Genomic DNA, 20,598 nt, shown 5'->3' on the forward strand with positions numbered 1-20,598 from the left:
GTGCTCTCTTACTGAAGAAAACAGTGAACACACACACACACACACAGTAACATGAAGTGAAGAGTGCAGTATAAACCATGTAGTACTGTGCTCTCTTACTGAAGAAAACAGTGAACACACACACACACAGTAACATGAAGTGAAGAGTACAGTATATACCATGTAGTACTGTGCTCTCTTACTGAAGATAACAGTGAACACACACACAGTAACATGAAGTGAAGAGTGCAGTATAAACCATGTAGTACTGTGCTCTCTTACTGAAGATAACAGTGAACACACACACACACAGTAACATGAAGTGAAGAGTACAGTATATACCATGTAGTACTGTGCTCTCTTACTGAAGATAACAGTGAACACACACACAGTAACATGAAGTGAAGAGTGCAGTATATACCATGTAGTTCTGTGCTCTCTTACTGAAGATAACAGTGAACACACACACACACAGTAACATGAAGTGAAGAGTACAGTATATACCATGTAGTACTGTGCTCTCTTACTGAAGAAAACAGTGAACACACACACACACAGTAACATGAAGTGAAGAGTACAGTATATACCATGTAGTACTGTGCTCTCTTACTGAAGATAACAGTGAACACACACACAGTAACATGAAGTGAAGAGTGCAGTATAAACCATGTAGTACTGTGCTCTCTTACTGAAGATAACAGTGAACACAACACACATATTAACGTGACACAAACAAGAGGTCAGAAATGGGTTTGTTTCTAGCAATGCAGAACAATTTAGCATGATGCTCCCCTTCTCACATTTCCCTAAATAAACCAACCAAACAAATCAATAAAATGAAATCTTTAATGACAAATACATATACAAAACTGTAATATATAAAACACTGAATTAAAATATTACTTAAAACCAATAAAATCTTAAAATTTAAGAATGTTCCTCTTTTTTCACTATACACAGATAAAATATATTTGCATCTCTTTATATACACACATACATACACAGTATATGACATGTCTTGCAATAAGATGATATAAGATATTGTTCAATATTTCTATGTCTATCATCTACACATGATTAAAAACTTTATCATATTGCATTCACAGTTTTGTAAACTTGATTTGATGTACTGTATTATTATGAAATATAACAACATGTCTAATAGTAAATTGATAAAAAAGTAAAATAAACATTTAAAAACATTAAATATTATACTGATAAAATTACTTTATGTAAATACATACAAGGACTGATGGTTCTAAGCAAGTAACATACTCAATGCCTTCAGTGTATGTGTGACAGTCACCTATATATTCTGAAGGTTGCAAGCTAAACCAGTCGTGAATGTTATCAAGAGACTGGGAAAACATACACCAGTACACCGCAAATACAGATATCAGGTTATAAATATTTTTTTTAAATTTTATCATACAAACTTGGTTCATAATAACCTAACAATAATATCTTTCCCAAAGCCTTTAAGATATTGATTTCACCAGTTAAATATAAGTGTTGTTGGTGAGTAATCTACGCGCCTTGAAGGATATTATCTGCTCGATGAACACACACACACACACACAACCTGCCAACAAAATTAAATAAACTATATATTTTTCAGTGACAAGAATTGTTGGGGATGCTAGTTTTAAAATGTGACTACCAAAATATGGAACCCCACCAACAAAATGTAAATGAAATATTTCAAAAATCTTTATGAAATCAAGGGCACTGAGTGAAATGAAATACTGTACTGTACTGTACTTTCTGAGGAGCTCCCTCGGCAGCTCTCTAAGCAGAGCCATGTACTTCACCCATGACATAATGCACACACCAAGTTCTAATTAACATATCGCTCCATCATGGCAAGGAACTACTCAAAAGGTCTTAACACGTGTTTAGAGTGGGAAGATAGTAGAGAATCTGTATCACAACTGTCACCACTGAGTGACTACTTGTTATAAGACAAAAATCTGAAAGCTGACATCCATTAACAAACAGTATCTGGGAAGAAAACCCTAAAACCAAGCTGAAACAGACAGCAATAGACAGATGTGCAAAAGACTGAGCAACCACATCATGATACAAATGATGATGTTCATCCTTCGGAGTCAAAAATGGCCATGACTTCAATATATCAGGTCGAAGGTTCAGGGTTGTGTGTCAGATGATGGAGGATGAGAAGAGGTGGTCTGTGGTTGTGTATTGGAGGATGAGGCGAAGAGGTCTGTGGCTGTGTGTCGGAGGATGAGAGGTCAGTGGCTGTGTGTGAGATGATGGAGGATAAGACAAGGATGATGCAAATACTATAACATGGAATCACTTGCACTGACACAATAACCTGAAAGAAAAGGTCTGCATTGCAGGAGCCATCATTACAACAGTACTGGGAAATAGGGTGGAAAGGCAAGCAGTGATGACTGCTGGGATGACAATGAAAGGCATGAGATTAACCCAGAGTTTAATCAAGGAAATAAGGAAGGAAAGGCATAAACAAGAGGGTATAGAAAAGCTACAAGAACATTGAACAACAAAGGGGCAAGACTGAGCACCTCAGATGGAGAAGGAAAGTAGAACAGTAATTTGAAATCAACATTGCAGATAAAGAAATAATTATACTCAAGATGCTTCACAGTATGTCAGTAGAACAACAACAACAGTTAAGGAACAGGTGGTGCAACTCAAGAGAGGATTCAGTGACTGACAATAACAGAAAACTGTGCGAGGAACAAAACATGATATTCCAAGAGATCTGCACAATAGAACAAGGAAAAGTTCCACAACTGAGGAAACTGCTGTCAAACCAAACAGCACTGGAGAACTTTGGAATAACACACGGGAGACATCTCCTGTCACGCAGGGTGCAGTCGCACCTCCACAGATCTCCAGTATCATCTATTGATACTGGTAATGGCTCAAAAAAGCCACCACTTACGGGCTATTCGTGCCCGTGCCACCTCTTTGGGTGGCTTAAATTTCATCAATCGCCAATCAATTGGACACATTGAATGGGAGACATCTCCCGTCAGGCAGGGTGCAGTCGCACGTCCACAGATCTCCAGTATCAGCTCCTGATACTGGTAATGGCTCAAAAGAGCCACCACTTATGGGCTATTCATGCCCGTGCCACCTTTTGGGTAGCTTAATCTTTATCAATCTTTGAGATAACCACAGATGAAGTAAAAAAGGCACTTACTGGAGTTTGATGCAGGATATAAGATCTCAACATGGATACAAAGAAAAAGGAGTGAAAGTCTTGTGCTAGCCACTTATTATCCAGTATAATAACTTACTGGAAACAGGAGAACTACCAGTGTGTTAGAAGATAGCCATGTAGTGCCAATATACAAAAGAGAAACAGATTTCAGCAATTTCTTCCCGCTCTGAAGGGGAAAGTGAGCATCGAGCAGTACTCAAGACAGGACAGTACAATTAATTTTAAAAGTATTAACATTGTGATGGGATCCCTGGATTTGAATGTTCTCATAATCTATCCTATCATTTTACTACCTAATGTTATATTTGCTTGGTTATGCTCTCCATACATTAGGTTGCCAGACATCATTATTCCCAGATCCTTTATATGTTGCTTTCCTAGTATGAGTAGATGTGATTGTGTCTTGTATAGTATACAAGGGTACAGGGTACTGTACCCTGTTTAAGGTCTTTGTTTTTTTCCATACCCAAGTACTGTATCTGGAATTTATCACTGTTAAGCATCATGTTACTTTCTGTTGCCCAATCAAAAACTTCATTAACATCAGCTTGTAGTTTTTCAATGTCTTTTACAGAAATACTTGCCATACTGATTTATTGCATCATTTGCACTAAGAAAAATCCAGAAAATCTGGTGATGAATAATATAACCAATAATGGACAATCTTTCTCAAATCCAGATCAAGTTCAGAACAAATTTATCAAGATTTTGGAGGTGGCCTCTGTACTAGTTCAATTCAAAACTGGTTTTCAGTGGTTATAGAGGTGTGGTTTAATGAAGGGCATTGTTATCTTGAGGTTATCTTGAGATGATTTCAGGGCTTTTTAGTGTCCCCGCGGCCCGGTCCTCGACCAGGCCTCCACCCCCAGGAAGCAGCCCGTGACAGCTGACTAACATCCAGGTACCTATTTTACTGCTAGGTAACAGGGGCATAGGGTGAAAGAAACTCTGCCCATTGTTTCTCGCCGGCGCCTGGGATCGAACCCGGGACCACAGGATCACAAGTCCAGTGTGCTGTCCTCTCGGCCGACTGGCTCCCCATTATGCTGCATTGATAATTCTATATAACTAAAACATGACTTTTCAGTGTTGTTGTGTACATACTTTCTGTACTTTTGAGATTGCCTATTTGCACCATGGGGCAAATTCCAAATATGCTGCAAATTCTCTAGTACCTCAAGACTGTCCCATAAAGAAATTATGGTGAATGTTATTTTGACTTTAGAAACAAAGCTCGAAGTTATTACACTTCTTCAGAGGCAACACTACTGTTACCATTTCTTGTCTATATGTATGACATTAACAAATTTAGAACACACAAAACAAAATTCAGTTAAAATTAAGCTGTGGCTCAGTAAATTCCAGTAAATATTAAAGTGATGTCAAACACCGGCCCATGAAAAGGTAGACATAAAGCTTGAGCCTAATTTATATTAGTTCCCCTTCGTATTGTCTCATCATCCTAATTTTGAGATATAAATTATACCAATTATGCCATTTAGTCTTACCACTCTAATGGAAAACTACACTATATTATTCTGATACACTGTATATCACCTTTCAAATTATTAGTTAAATGTTACTCACTTTATGCTTGAGACCGGGTTGCAGGGACGCTGATCATCAGATTTAACCAAAGATATGCCAACTATGTCAGTTTGACTTAGACCACTGTACACCTGTTTAGTCCAGCCATTATTGTAATGATTTGTACATGTTATGAATAAAATTTGATCCTGATATATGAAAATCCTCTCTATAAAACTGTTATGCACTGAACTTCTATATGATTTTAATTTTGGTGGGGATGGAGTGGTGGGAGTACTCATATATTGTTAAATATGTGCTCTTTTAGACCCCCTTTGCAACAATTGGGATGTCTAGGATACACCTCTTTTTCTCATACAACACTTTAAACCTATATGATTTGTGTACCATTTAATTAATACATCCTCTGAACAACCCGAGGGCTCACAACAGTAATGTTATAATTATTGTTTTATTGAATATTGTAGTACTCACCTAAACCTCTTCACAAGTACAGATGAAAGTGTTCAGAGATTGAGTGTTTGCATAGTTCCCCACGATGGGCCAATCTTGATCTTAACTGGCAGAGACACGGCCAACTGCTGGACTCCTTCCATGTGGCGCTGAACCAACTGTGCTACTTGAATCACATCTTCGCTTATTACCTGTTGGACAAGGCCAACATTATTTTTCAAATACTATAATGTTAATTAATAAAAATGTGAAAATGCTCATTTAGGACTTTTACACAAATTTTACCTCTATGAAAGTTATATTTATGAACACAACCTTTCAACAAAGAGCCACCTAGCCAATGTTCACTCCCTCAATACCCCTCCCTCCCTTATGTAACATAACATCTATATCTTGAATAACCATAGTTCCTTATGAATTTATATTTTCAGCAGAACTGGTTATTTAACACAGAAACCATTGTACAGGAAGAAAAGTATGATAATTATCTCCAGAATTGAGGTATACAGTATCAGTCATCAGCTTCAAGTTCAGAACATGGACATTTGTTATAGAGGTTCGTGATACACTGAATGGCCGACTCTTGGCTGCTATGAACCACAGCCTATCTAGTGGTAATATTTTTATGGAAAATCCTCCTCGTGTCTAATATAGTGGTCTACATCCTCGGCTCACAATCGAGGGACTCCAGTTCAATCCCTGAGCAGGACAGAAATAGTTGTACATATTTGCTTTCACCTGATTCAACTGTTCTCCTATCAGTAAATAAGTACCTGGGAGTTGAACAACTGTTGTGGGTTATTTCCTGGGGAAGGTCAGAAGGTGAACTACAGGAACTTCTATAAGCCTAAGTTCAGGCTTCCTGTCTCCTGATAACAGGAATTATAGAGCATAAATTCAGAAGCATGATTCTGTTATTCTGCATGATATCATTTTGTGACACAATTTTACAGTTCAAACAACTATTATAATTTTGATAATGTCGTCAGGTTATTCACTATACTGTATATGAACTCAACTCACTAATCCTTTCCTTCCAAATACCTAATAAATATTTCATGACTGTTGAGGTTACACTTTAACAAAAATAATTATTTTTACATTAATCTTTGCATATCATGTTCTGTTAGACCAAAGTAAAACTTTTGTATCTCTAAATTGAATTTAGCTGAAAATACACATTTAGCTTCTTATGACACTTACTTACCTCTTGCCCCCAGGTTCAATGAGGATGAATTAGGGATATTAATGAGACTGATCAACAGAGACAACTAAGACTAGTTATAATATTGATGAGAAAGTTGAGCGACAAAGTTCACACAATATACCTCATATATAAGTTCATCGTGGAGTTGCAACACGAGAAAGGCACCACTAATATCCTGCCTGTTGTTAGTTGGCTGTGTGAGGTAGACGGGTGCAGTTGGGAATGCTTGTTGTAGCGCTGTGCCTATCCTCACCATAGCTAACTTGACTAGGTCTGCTGCAGAGCCTTGTATTGTTGTATTGACAGCCTGTCGCTCACTCTGAGCTGAAAACACACATAAAAAGCACTTCAGTAAAGAACGGATCCTTCCTAAACCTGACTATTGTGAATATTGATTATGTCAAAGTGTCTTCAGCATTAAACAAATAATGTTATACAGTGATAGAAACCACCCAAGAATATGCCCCCCACACCCCTTGAGGTTACCTTGAGGCGCTTCCGGGGCTTAGCGTCCCCGCGGCCCGGTCGTCGACCAGGCCTCCTGGTTGCCGGACTGATCAACCAGGCTGTTGGACGCGGCTGCTCGCAGCCTGACGTACGAGTCACAGCCTGGTTGATCAGGTATCCTTTGGAAGTGCTTATCCAGTTCTCTCTTGAACACTGTGAGGGGTTGGCCAGTTATGCCCAGACAAATACTCCACAGTATTGCTTTATAGCAAGTGTTACTGACTCTTGCCATACATCTCCCTTCAGTGATGATGCAAGTGATAATAATCATAACCATATATATCAATTATCTATGAAGATACAGCACACAAACCTCTCTATACTGCAAAACACAGATCTACAAATCCTTGAATAAAGATGAGCAGGAGAACAACTTTGGGGGCAACTGTACAAACAGTGTTGTAAACTGTACAGAACCAATATCCCAAAACCAAAAGTGTGCATGACATGGTATAATTTACAATCGCCACACTATACTATATATTTAATTTGACAATGAAATTCATCCATGTTGGTTACATAAATTTATTAAAACATTTAAATTAAATAAGCATTACCCCAAAATATTAAACCTTCATAAATGTGATTATGAACCAAATTATCTGACATGTCAAGGTTTGCACTCATGAAAATGTTATTTAGAATCAAAGCACTACACATACCTCGAGTAGGCAAATCCTGGCTGGTGATGTTGGGAAGATATCTGCGACGGCCCATGAGGGTAAGAACATAGCCCTCTCTGCGGCACTTCTCAATGGTCGAGCGAATGAATTGTCGAACTCCAAGAAAACGACTCTTGAATTTGTTCATAAAAGAAAGAGCTTCCTCCTCATCCACATCCAGCTGCTCACCAAGGGCCTGGGCACCCATGCCATAAATCAAACCATAACAAATCTGAAAGAATTTAATCATGCAAATTAATTAACTGCATTGAATCTTGAGGTTATCTTGAGTTATCTTGAGATGATTTCAGGGCTTTAGTGTCCCCGCGGCCCAGTCCTCGACCAGGCCTCCACCCCCAGGAAGCAGCCCGTGACAGCTGACTAACACCCAGGTACCTATTTTACTGCTAGGTAACAGGGGCATAGGGTGAAAGAAACTCTGCCCATTGTTTCTCGCCGGCGCCTGGGATCGAACCCAGGACCACAGGATCACAAGTCCAGTGCGCTGTCCGCTCGGCCGACCGGCTCCCTTTATATATATAATACTAATATAATCACATAGTGACTAAAATGTTTACCTTTCTTCAGCGGCAATCAAATGTGTCTTGCTAACCACAACTCAAAAGATATTAGCATCACAAAACAAGCTGAATCATTAATTATTAATAAACTTCATACTTTTCAAAATGTTTATGCAGAACATCTTAGACAAAACCTTAAGATAACATTTTAAGTGTACACCATCTAGAAAATTTGCCATTTTTCTATTATCAATAACATCCAACAGAAACAGTTGTGGCTTAACATTTATTTTCATTTGCAATTTAACGATAATAAAGCATTTTTTATTTTCATTATAACTTATTTACTATTCTTAATTTTAGAGTGTTCTTATATCATAACAGTACAGTATCCTTAATTACTAAATACTGTACCTCCTGAAGAGAACATATCGGTATTTGAATGAACATGAAAAGTTATTTTCTTGGATGATACCTACGGGAAGTAAACGGCACGTGACACTGCACCAGTACAACAGATCTTGTAAAACATCCCTGTCAGATTAAACTGGTGCTAAGGAGGCAATGAAAAGAAGCCTAAACAAGCCCAGAGAGTCTACTGAAAGTTTACTCAGAAACAATCAAGGCCTTTCAAAAATTTACTTGGCATCACAGGGACCGTTAAGCAATGCTCTCCCAAACTGCTGGTTACCTAGAGAGAGCCGGTCGGCCGAGTGGACAGCATGCTGGACTTGTGATCCTGTGGTCCCGGGGTTGATCCCGGGCGCCGGCGAGAAACAATGAGCACAGTTTCTTTCACCCTATGCCCCTGTTACCTAGCAGTAAAATAGGTACCTGGGTGTTAGTCAGCTGTCATGGGCTGCTTCCTGGGGGGTGGAGGCCTGGTCGAGGACCGGGCCGCGGGGACACTAAAAGCCCCGAAATCATCTCTAGATAACCTACCTGGAAACCACCCCTGATGCTGCCAAAAGGCAGCACCGATGCCAGCCTCAGGTCTCCTACCTTGAGCGCCATCATATTCCTACTGATGTATAGATAAATCAAATGTTTAATGGAATGAAATTACCTCTTCTGGGAGGACCTCTCGTGTAGCTTCCCAAGCTAACTCACAGAGGCATCTCATTAAACAGCAGGAAACAGAAAAATGCAACCCGGGTTTACCTGTGGGAGAAAATGGCAGGAAAAGAGGGCCTATAGCATACTAAATGCTGAAGTGTAACAGGCATACTGCTGGGCAAAATCAAATGGCCCAGACAGGTGCCATGAATCAACAGGCAGAAGATGTGGATGTTGGAACTCTAAACTGGAAATTGGCCACTAAACCTGAAGACCTCAGATCACTGGGTCCAGTGGAAAAGTGAGCACCATCACCACAGCCAGGCCAGCGAGACAGCTGGCAAAACACTGGAATCTAAGGCAAGCCAACCCAGCAAATGGTAGACATGGCAACTGGTGCCCAAACCAGGAACAAAACAGCACGTTTCAGCCTGAAGCATTGAAGTTCCAAAGTCAGAAGCATCTGGAAACATAGCTTGAAAAAGACCAGGCATACTGACTGAGAACAAAATCTTGGTTGCAGCCAGACACAAAGCCCATGAACAGCTGGGTACACGACCTAAAAACAGATGGGTGAAAAGCCTGCAAACAGCTTACAAACAACTGGACACAAAGCTCACAAACAGAAGGGCATACAGCTTTCAATCAGCCGGGCACATGGCCTTCAAACAGCCAGCTGGCGGCTTGAATGCCTCCGCTGCCGATCCAGAAGGGGCAGTTCCCGAAGCAGCCCGAGTCTCACCACCAAGAAAACCCTGCCCTGACTCCCAAACCCTCAGACATTTAGGATGGGGGGAGGGGGGAAGGTCAAAGGTCAAAGGGGCACAGATGAAACCAAAGTCGAGGCTACTAACACTCTCAAGTCCGGGTCTTTATAACCAAAGTGCGCCAGCTGCAGAACATCCGGAAAGGCAATTAACCTAGCGCATTGCAGCAACCTGAACCTCGCATGCAAAGCAGAAGTCACCTGCAACCGAATATCAGCATCAGAGGATTGGGGGAACTGGAGTACAAGCAAGGAACACCACTCGCAGGAATCTGGGTCAAAGGTGTCATTGACCCAACAGGCAGTGTGGCGGAGGCATATACAGTGAATGTCACCCTAAGACAAGGGGGACAGAGCAACCTTCAAACTCGCACGAAGCGAGATGGGACTCAGAGGATGCATGCATTGGACCAATGAGCTCCAATGGGGGTTTCCAGGGCCTTTTGGCTGACTGCTAAGGGAAGCCCAGGCAAGGTACTGCTAACCAGTTATCCCAGAACTACCAAACAAACAAACAAAAAACTGAACCCCTGCAACGTGTGCAATCACGGGGACCTAGCGGAGGGCCATCAAAATAATACAAGTGGCTTTACAGCCACACCAGGCAGACCCTCCACCAGGCAAAACAAAAAAAAGAAACACCCCACAAAACCACAATGTCTCCAGGAGGAACAGAACTGGCTGCTATGCATAATATAAGACAGCTGCACAGTACTTTGTGCCCCAGCCAGCGATGATACTACCTCCTGCCCAAGGCCAAACAGTGGTAGGAAAAACACCAGCTGACCCCAAGGCAGGCAAGGCAGGCAGGCAAAAGAACCCTGCGGAGGTACTCTCCGAACAGTTTGTGGAAGGTAACCCCAAACTGGAAGGGCAGTACTTACAGGGCACCTAGGGAAGGTGACTCGAGGCGCATGCAGCCCCAGTACTTCTTGAATTACTCCTGGCTCGCATACTACCACACTGTAGTACACCACCATAAGGCACGGTACTGCTCAAGGATTGGAGCCAGAGTTGATCAACCATCACTCAACACAACAGCCTCAGAACTGGCGGTTGGGTAGCCAGCACAGGAGGTCTGGGGCTCCCCCTTTCCTTCTCAGGAGGGGAGCAACCGTGCCGCTGCACAGCCAGCGGCACGGTGGCTGTGGTGACGTCATGCTTGTTTGCTCGTTTTCTGATGGGGAAGTTCTGGCTGCTCGTTCGGCTTTTGGTTTGCAATTTTTAATCGGCTGTAGTTTGTTTTGGAATTCCTACCTTGATGGGTGCCTGACCTAGTAGATGGCAGACACAGACTGCTTTCAACTACATGGAGGTGTCTACAGGCCATTGCTCCTCATGCCTCACTGAGGGGCCAGGTTCTGGCTTGTGGTCCCCAGTAGGTTAAGAACTCCATCGATTGACTGTTGCCACGGTCTAATATATCAGCCCGGTATAGTTCTGGGAAGCTGAAGGGGCTCTCTACAGAAAAAATGTGTGAATTTAAAGGCAACCCAATAAGAAATGTACAAGAAATGTGTAAATACTGTATTTCATTCAAAATGCTCTACTACCAGAAATTTTAGCCAAATATCCCCAGTTTGCTAACTGTAGGTAGTAAATGTGGGTGATTGTAACCTTTTTACCGCTGCCCACTGGTTAAGGGGTGGTGTGCAGGATATACATACTGTATCAATTATGACACTAGCTCTCCACATATGTAAGTTGCTTAATTTAGAGACTGTGCTTGTGGTCGATCTCGATCCCATTGTTGATGTAAGAATGCAGTAAACATTAAATTTTGTAACTAGCTCATCAAGACTAACTTGCTTAGCTAGATGAACTTTGGGGTTCAGTCCCATGAGCCCATTATGTGCCCCTGTAACCCTTTTCACTACCACCCACAGGATGGGTATGGGGTGCATAGTGTGTTAACCCTTACACTGCTCAGGGGTCATATGGACATTTACACCCCTGTGCGCAAGAAAAAAAAAATTCAAAAATTTTTTTTCGTCTTCTAAACATGTTAATTTGTGTCCCCTGAGCACGGAAAAAATAAAAATAAAATCGTAGGTGACATATTTTGGGCGCAATTGACCGAGGAAGTCTGGCAAAAAGTGGGCGTTGACAGAGCGGTCGTCAGACCCGGTCAGCGTCACCCGCGTTGACAGATGGGAGTTGCCACAAAGATATTATTACCTAATTGTTTCAATGTCTCTGATTGATTTTTTCTTAGTTTTTTTGCAGTAATATTATTCAATAGTGTGTATTGTAATATATTTATATAATAAAAGTGGTTAATAATCGCTATACTCAAAAGTATGATGAGCATATTAGTGATTCAATTATTATGTTTATAAAACAATAAACAAATAGTTTTGCTGCTATTACACTCTATACACAGGTTATATATAAGTATTGGCATGTTTTGGTCACCATACCGAACCACTAAGTTGGTATTGAGAGTCGAAAAGCAACGAGGAGTTACCGCCACACACCAGCCAGCCACTCGCTGCCACTCCCTCAACACACGCACTAAACTTTCTCCCCCAACAATACCAGTTGTGGTGTTATTACACTATATACAGACGTTATATATAAGTATGTGTATATTTTGTTCACCACAACTGTACAGCTAAGCTGATATAGTTAGTTCAGGCACTAAGAGTCGTCGCTATACACAGATGGTGGCTGGCGGCTCCCTCACTCTTTCAAAGTCACACGCACTAAACTTTCTCCCCCAACAATACCTTTTGCAGTGTTATTACCCTATATACACATTATATATAAATATCTACATGTTTTATGCACCGTAACTGTACACCTAAGCTTGTAGAGCGCCCAAAGAGCATAGTGGCCACCCTCTAAACAGCTAGAGAAATCGTGCAGACGACGTCACCTCCGTCACCCATATGGCTCCTCCCAGCATAATCCTTTTGCTGTTATTACACTAATACACACATTATATATAAGTATCTACATTTGTGTTCACCATAGAGAACCACTGACCTGGTATGGTGAACGCAAACAATAACAGGTGGCCACACAGTCAGTAAACGATGCTGTCTCCCTCCGTCTCTCAGCATCACTCCTCACACAACGCTAATTATTATAACAATCCTGCTATTATCACAACCCTGGTTATTTATATCACAGTCATTGGTCATCTGTAATATTGTCATCGCTAAATAATAACAATTATATATTTATTTTGACATTTTTCGGCGATGCTGTGGTCACAAGCTGAACATCAATGCTGTTCGCTCATGCTGCGTGCGCCGGCCTTGGTTGCTCCAACAGTACTGTGCCTCTTACACCTGAGAATATTGCCCACGATTTTTTTTTTTAAATGGCATCTGTTTACAAGAGCCCTGAGGAAGCTACTGTGAACCCCGTGTAGCCGCGGGCCATTTGAATCAGGCCTGGCACCCTATGGCGTATATATACGCCATGCGCACCATGGGACATGTTACTCAGGGCGTATATATACGCCATGCGCAGTTTAAGGGTTAAACTACACTCATTGCATGTTGTATTGCCACACAGAAGTGGGCTATACCATGTCTTGCTAGACTATCACCAGCAGGTAAATCTCAATACTTGCATCATGTGCAGGAAGAACCCTTTTAGAATTTTCCCTGAAGATCTGATGCAATGCTTTGATTTATGATATATTATAATAACTTAGTGAAAATTATTATTTATAAGGCTGTTATTTGTATCTTATATATGTATCTATGTGTAGGACACAACAGTCCCTTGGGGACTTGGTCGGCCGAGCGGACAGCACGCTGGGCTTGTGATCCAGCGGTCCTGGGTTCGATCCCAGGCGCCGGCGAGAAACAATGGGCAGAGTTTCTTTCACCCTATGCCCCTGTTACCTAGCAGTAAAATAGGTACCTGGGTGTTAGCCAGCTGTCACGGGCTGCTTCCTGGGGGTGGAGGCCTGGTCGAGGACCGGGCCGCGGGGACACTAAAAAGCCCCGAAATCATCTCAAGATAACCTCTCAAGATAAGGATATAAGGCAAAATGCCTTACTTTACAATCATAGCTTCTCAAATAAATGGATAAAAAATAACCTATAAATTTAAATGCTACAAGACAGAAGGAATACTGTCAATTTTCCTTAAATGCAATGCCACTTGGCCTCTGACCTGTTTGGCCTGCTGCCGCTGATTTGGCATCACCTCCTCAGGACTCATCGCGTGGATCTCTGCTGCAATCATTGTAAACACATCCTTACCACTGTTCAACAAGTGTAGAAGCTTCTCATCAGATGCCAGATGAGCCAGTAACCTTAATTCCAGTTGGGAGTAGTCTGCGGCAAGGAGGACGCTGCCGGCCCGGGCCACAAATAAGTGGCGGATACTCACTGTATGCTCCTCACAGTCTCCTGTCTCCTTGTAATAGGATTGTTATTGTTTAATTTTTTGTTTAGGATTGTTTTAACCATATATATACAGTATATAATATCATTCAGCTTTTCAGTGAATGACATACACATGCAAGCACATAAATTTAGCATTTTGCTTTTAATGCATACAGTTGAAAAACATTATTGTACATATGAAAGTAAGATTACTGGAGTTCATACAAAATAATAAAATGAGCCTTTCCACTAACCAAGAGGGGAGCCAATTGAGTCATGATGGCAGAGTTTACAAGGGGCCGCTGCTTTCTTGGTACAGTGGTACCTACCCCAGCTTTGTCTGCAGTCACCTGAAAATATCTTCAGATCATCTACCCATATTCTGAGCCATACCATTTGGCCACTCCCTGAAGTAAGATCCTACTAGCCTGTGAATATAATTAGCAGCAGTTGGGGAAGCTAAACAGTCTTCACCAACCCAGCTAGGAACTTTTCAAACAGGTCATATCTGATCATTCTGATGCTAGAAAGATGCTGGATAACACTGAATCCAGCCCAGGATGTAGACAGTGTGCTTACAGTAACCCCAAGAACCTACCTCAGGCACAACTTGGCAATACAAAGATTGTGAAGCAGCACCATGGCAAGCTATTAAAAGACCTATAACTTACAAACATGACCACTACCTGTTGGTATTGCCACACTATGGCTTGGCCCTTCCACCTGACATGCTCACATTTCGTTCTGCAATGCCTTAGGGGTAGATCTTGGGCAGCAAAGTGAACCAGCTTAATCCATAAATGGTACACATTATTCTTAGGGACTTTGTCCCGTTTCTGAAGTGGGCTACATTCACGAATGCTTTTCGTTTGTTTAGACAAGCTGACTGTGAATAATGTGAATTTGCTTCTCTGTGCCTGGTACATGCTTTTCAGCAGGGAAGTTTATCTTTTGAGTTCCCATTACATTCACAGTACCAAGATTCTCTGAGTCACGTTTCAGGTTCAAGAGAGCATTTGTGGTGGCATTTCTCGTCATGTGTTTCCACTACAGTACAATCAGCACTTCTAGTGATGCATATGTGTGTGTGTGTGTGTGTGTGTGAAGTGCATGCCATATGGCAGGTTGCTTCTCCTTATGTGTGGCAATGCACTGTCTGTTTACCCCAGATTGTGCCTTAGCAGAGGTTTTGTGGCTTTATTTGTTTTTGCTTGTGAGCTTTCCTTGCTTACCCTTGTTCTCTGTGAACAGGGCTAGGTTAAACCTGCCTAGACTTCCCTTGGCAATCAGGTCTTTTCTTACACATTATTACAGGATGGAGTATCTGGTGATCTAACATTGGCTGCCTTGCCCTTAACTACCAGATTTTGTCCTACCAGATTTTCCTAAGGGCATTGCTCCCTGCACCTCTCCGAGGGGGGCCATGTTCTGGCTAGTGGTCCCCGAAAGGCAGGAGTTCATTGACTGAAGCCCCAGACTTATATAGCACAAATCAATCCAATAGCTCCAGGGAGCCTCCAGGGAGCCTCCAGGGCTTACCCAGAAAATTAATTTTGTTGCTCCTGGTCTATAGTTAGTGATTAGACTGTGAGCTGGTGCACTGTGGGGATGGGGGGGTTTCCTCAGGCATATTTGTATTCTGGGTTAGATATTTTGCCACCAGCATCTAAACCTTGAATATGATTGGCATAGGGGTGCTAGATTCACTATGGCTACATGACATTTCCATGGATGGAGCATTAGCCAAGATGAATTAGATTGAGTTCAGTGTTGAGTACATTAAGAAGTTACTGCAGTTACAACATTTAGTTTTACTCTCAGAATCAGATTGTTTATATTATAAGTTAAGATTCTTATGTTTTAGAGAGGGAGAGAGAGAGACAATGAAACCACAAATAATAATAACTTAAATGAAAAGAGTAATATTTGTGATTACTAGAGATTACAATACTGTATATGTTTATGGGTAATGTGTAGTGAAGATGGTGGAATGAAAACTGAGGCCAAAGATAACGTTGCACAAGGGAGAAAAGTGGGAGGTTCTTTCAGAACTTGAATATATGGAAAGAAGTAAAATAATAAGCCATAACTAAAAGAAGTCATGTTAGATTTATGATTGTAATTACTGATAGCATAACTATGTAGTGCACTGCAGTGCACTACATAGTTAAAAATTATGATGCAAGATTTTTATGTTGGAGGAATGAGGCCTCACAAGTCAGGTAAACTAGATAAGCCATGGGCCAGAGTCACGAAAGCACTTACGAACGTGTACATCTTTTCTCAATCTTTGACGGCTTTGGTTACATTTATTAAACAGTTTACAAGCATGAAAACTTCCCATTCAACTGTGGTTATTGTTATAAACAGCCTCCTGGGGCTTCGGAGCTCATTAACTGTTTAATAATTGGAAACAAAGCTGCCAAAGATTGAGACAAGATGTACACGTTCGTAAGTGCTTGCATAAGTGCTTTCGTGAATCTGGCCCCATATCCGTCACTAACTAGATGGGATGTTGCCATACTGCTGAACAAGTTGAGTTGAGACCTCCACCGATGAAATATCAGAGCCAGAGTCTGAAACATGGCCACAGCCACTGGAGTTTCATGGTGGAACTGGGGCTCTTGATGGGTTAGGTAGTACACGGCAGAACCCAGAGCCAGGTTCCGGCTCGTGGTCCCTGGTAGGCAGAACTCCATTGACTGAAGCCCCAGACTAATATAGCGTATATCAGTCCGATAGCTCCAGGGAGCCGAAGTGGCTCCCCACAGAAATGGTAGTTGTGTAATTTGGAAACAAATGAATCTGAGAAATATAATCAGGTACAGTATTTCTTCAATATAAGGGTGGTAAACAAATGGAATGAAAGCATTAAAAGATATGGAAGAGATACAACACAGATGGGTAAGTGATGGAGTCCAAGAGCAAAATTGTCTTTCTCTAAAAACAATATGTAAATACAATAATTTTACATAATTTTCATATATTTACATAACACAATGTTTAGTAAGTAACTACACAAATTAATTTACACAATTTAAATGTCAAGTAAACTTTAATTCATCAAGAAATAAACCAATACATACTATTTACTATTTAGACAATATTATTATTAATATTTTACCTGAATACTGAAATCTTTTGGAATATTTTGCAAGTTAGGTTCATGCATGGTGACTCTGCCTGTAGAAGTGAAACTGTAGGTAAGTGAATGGATGCGGTCCATGGCCAAACGGCAACAGTAAACACGTGCTGCCTGAAGGGGAAACACAACCTGTTGATAACAAAGTAAAGTGAACATTATGATATTTTGAAAACAATAAAGAGAAGACGAGTTAATTTTTACACAGCTTCATTCGCTATCTGCGATTTCCTCCCGAGTTCAAATTGCCAAATGTGACCGATTTTTATGGGTCTTCAGTACTTTTTTCATGTGCATCCCAGGGTGCATATGAATAAATAGGTGCACTCTTAAATAAGTGCACAGTCTAAGGGTTAAATAAGTATGAATTACTGTTATATTAACTGCAACTTTCTTGGTGCAAAATTTAATTGACCTGACAGTACTGACATGTCATGAAGTACTATATAATTATGTTCAATGTTCATGTTTAAAAATATTGAGAACCATTTTATTTGTAGGCAGGTACACAAGATATAAAATAGCTACAGTGTTTGATCTCCTGCATGATGATTAGAAGGAAGAAGGACCGGCTTTGGCCATTTGGCAAATATGGTCAAGAATCAAGGCTAATACGGCAAGCATTATCACGTGTCCCACAAAACTGTCCAACTTCTTAAGGGCTGCTAACAGCATCCTGACTAGAACAAAGAGAGATAAATGATTTTGCAATAATAACAATTAAGATGATTGATATCCACCGCAAACAGTGGATATCAGGCATCTTGAAATTATCCTGGAATGGAACCATGCACACTGGGAGAATGTGGATCCAAGCAGAAATAAAGAAGCCATCCTACATCCTTCATCCTACCTCTCAGCCTGCCTTCCATCCAACTGTCTTGCATGCCAGCCTGTCATACTGCCTCCCAGCCTGCCTGCTGTCCTGCCTGCCAGCCTGCAGTCCATCCTACCTCTCAGCCTGCCTTCCATCTCGCCATCCTGTCTGTTATCATCTGAATGTGAATGCGTGACTGACCGTAAATGCCTAACCAGTTGCTATCAGAACTGTGAATGCTTGACTGCCTGTGACTGGTCTTGACTGTGAATGCTTAACTGACTTGTGATTAAGTGACTGGTTCTGACTGGCTGCCACATAACAGAGGCAGTGAAATGTGTGAAACGAAAATCTGGAACAAGTGATGCAGATATGGAAGCGTTTAAGGCGAGCAGGGGACGGTCTCACTACCTCCTCCCCCCCCCCATCCTCCTCACTCTTCCCATACACCAACACAGCTCCTCCCTCCCTCCCTCCTCACCATCTCCCATATGCCAACTAGAGTCCACAGTAAAGGTAAAGTGCAGTTAAATGTTCACTTATTTATGGTTTATATTTACACCTGATTGTTTTGTGTATGAAAATATGAGTAATATTCTGTATAAAATGTATTTTTAAGTTAATATTTTTTGGTGTGGAATGGATTAATTCAATTTACATTATTTCTTATGGGAAAATTAGTTTCAGTTTACGAATTTTCAGTTTACAAACCATCTCTGGGAACAGATTAAATTTAAAAACCAAGGTATCACTGTATATGTATATATGTATATACATGCATATGCATATACATATATGCATATATATATCATAAGCAGAGCAAATTATTTAAAACTATGTATACATGTATATACATGCATATGCATATACATATATGCATATATATATCATAAGCATAGCAAATTATTTAAAACACCTACTGCAATATTACTTTGGTAAGGGAGGCATTTATCCTTCGCCACTGAATAATGACTGCAGGAAGAGGGTGAATTTTTGAGAGTTTTTCCAGAGCCTCTTTGTTGGTTGGTCCACTGAGACGACTTCCTCGACCTCCTCTACTTCCCCGACCTCCTCTAGCACCTCGACCTCTCCTTCCTCTGGTGACAACAATAGTACAAGTGCGTGTTAGATGAAATTAGCAATTTTGTGTTTTGATGACACATTTTAGCATCATCAGTACTCTGAAAGTAAACATTCCGATGACACTAAAACACGTCTTCCGATTGCTGTTCATGAACATTCTTACATATCTGTTATGCATAATCTATAATAAATACAATATTATTTTTGCATCTAGTTTCTAGGAAATTCATTTGCAAACATTTTGACACCAAATTTACAGTTAGAACCCAAGAAATAACCAAGAAAATGTGAAATGATGATAAACATTTTATGCATCATTAAGCAGGACCTGCCGAGTGCACTAGGTTTACGTTCTGCATTGAGTGGAGAAGACCAAAATCTACAGTATTATAAATACACTTTGGATTTTGCCATCTATTCTCTTGACAATTCTTTACGAACATTTTGACACCAAATTTATTGTAATAACCTAACAAATAAGTTGGAAAACTATTAAACCCTTAACCCTTAAACTTCACATGGTATATATATACGACCGGAGTAATGTGTCCCACCGTGTGCATAGCATACATATACGACGAAGGGTGCCGGGCACGATTCAAATGTCCCGCTTTTACACGGGGTTCACATCAGCTTCCTCAGGGCTCTTTTGAACAGATGCCATTAAAAAAAAAAAAAAAAAAAAAAAGTCGTGGACAACATTCTCCGGTGTGAGAGCCACAGTACTGTGCGAGCAAACACGGCTGGCACATGCAGCATTAGCTAACAGCATTGCTGTTCAGCTTGTGATCACAGCATCGCCTAAAAATTTCAAAATGAATATGCAACTGCTATTATTTAGCGATGACAGTATTACAGAAGACCCCTAACTGATAAAAATGACCAGGATTGTGATAATAGCAGGATTATTGTGATAATTAGCACTGTGTGGGGAGGAGTAATGCTGAAGGAGGGAGGGAGGTAGCATTGTCTGCTTAATCTGTGTGGCCACCTGTTGTCTGCACTCACCATACCAGCTTAGTAGTTTGCTATGGTGAACACAAATGTAGATACTTATATATAACGTGTGTATTAGTGTAATAACAGCAAAAGGAGTATGTTGGGAGGAGGCATTTTAGTAAGGGAGGTGGTGTCGTCTGCATGACTGTCATGCTGTGTAGAGTGGCCACTATGCTGTTTGGGCACCATACCAGCTTAGTTGTACAGTTATAGTGAATAAAACATGTAGATTCTTATATATAATGTGTGTATATACAGTAGTGTAATAACACCACAAACGATATTCTTGGAGGAA

The 20,598-nt window shown here is 40.8% G+C and overlaps 1 protein-coding gene across 1 annotated transcript in view; it reads right to left on the bottom strand.

Moving 5' to 3' along the window:
* Nucleotides 1–811: 811 nt before the first annotated feature.
* LOC123767390 (DNA polymerase theta) overlaps nucleotides 812–20,598 on the bottom strand; it is a 99,199-nt gene continuing 79,412 nt past the window's right edge. Inside the window, 8 exon segments of the mRNA XM_045757055.2 lie at nucleotides 812–1,561; nucleotides 5,216–5,385; nucleotides 6,523–6,725; nucleotides 7,571–7,802; nucleotides 14,048–14,293; nucleotides 14,517–14,612; nucleotides 17,387–17,536; nucleotides 19,153–19,318. Coding sequence (XP_045613011.2) covers nucleotides 5,248–5,385; nucleotides 6,523–6,725; nucleotides 7,571–7,802; nucleotides 14,048–14,293; nucleotides 14,517–14,612; nucleotides 17,387–17,536; nucleotides 19,153–19,318 — 1,231 coding nt within the window. The 3' untranslated portion in view covers nucleotides 812–1,561; nucleotides 5,216–5,247.

The sequence above is a fragment of the Procambarus clarkii genome, chromosome 74, assembly GCF_040958095.1.
Source record: "Procambarus clarkii isolate CNS0578487 chromosome 74, FALCON_Pclarkii_2.0, whole genome shotgun sequence".
Lineage (NCBI taxonomy): Eukaryota > Metazoa > Arthropoda > Malacostraca > Decapoda > Cambaridae > Procambarus > Procambarus clarkii.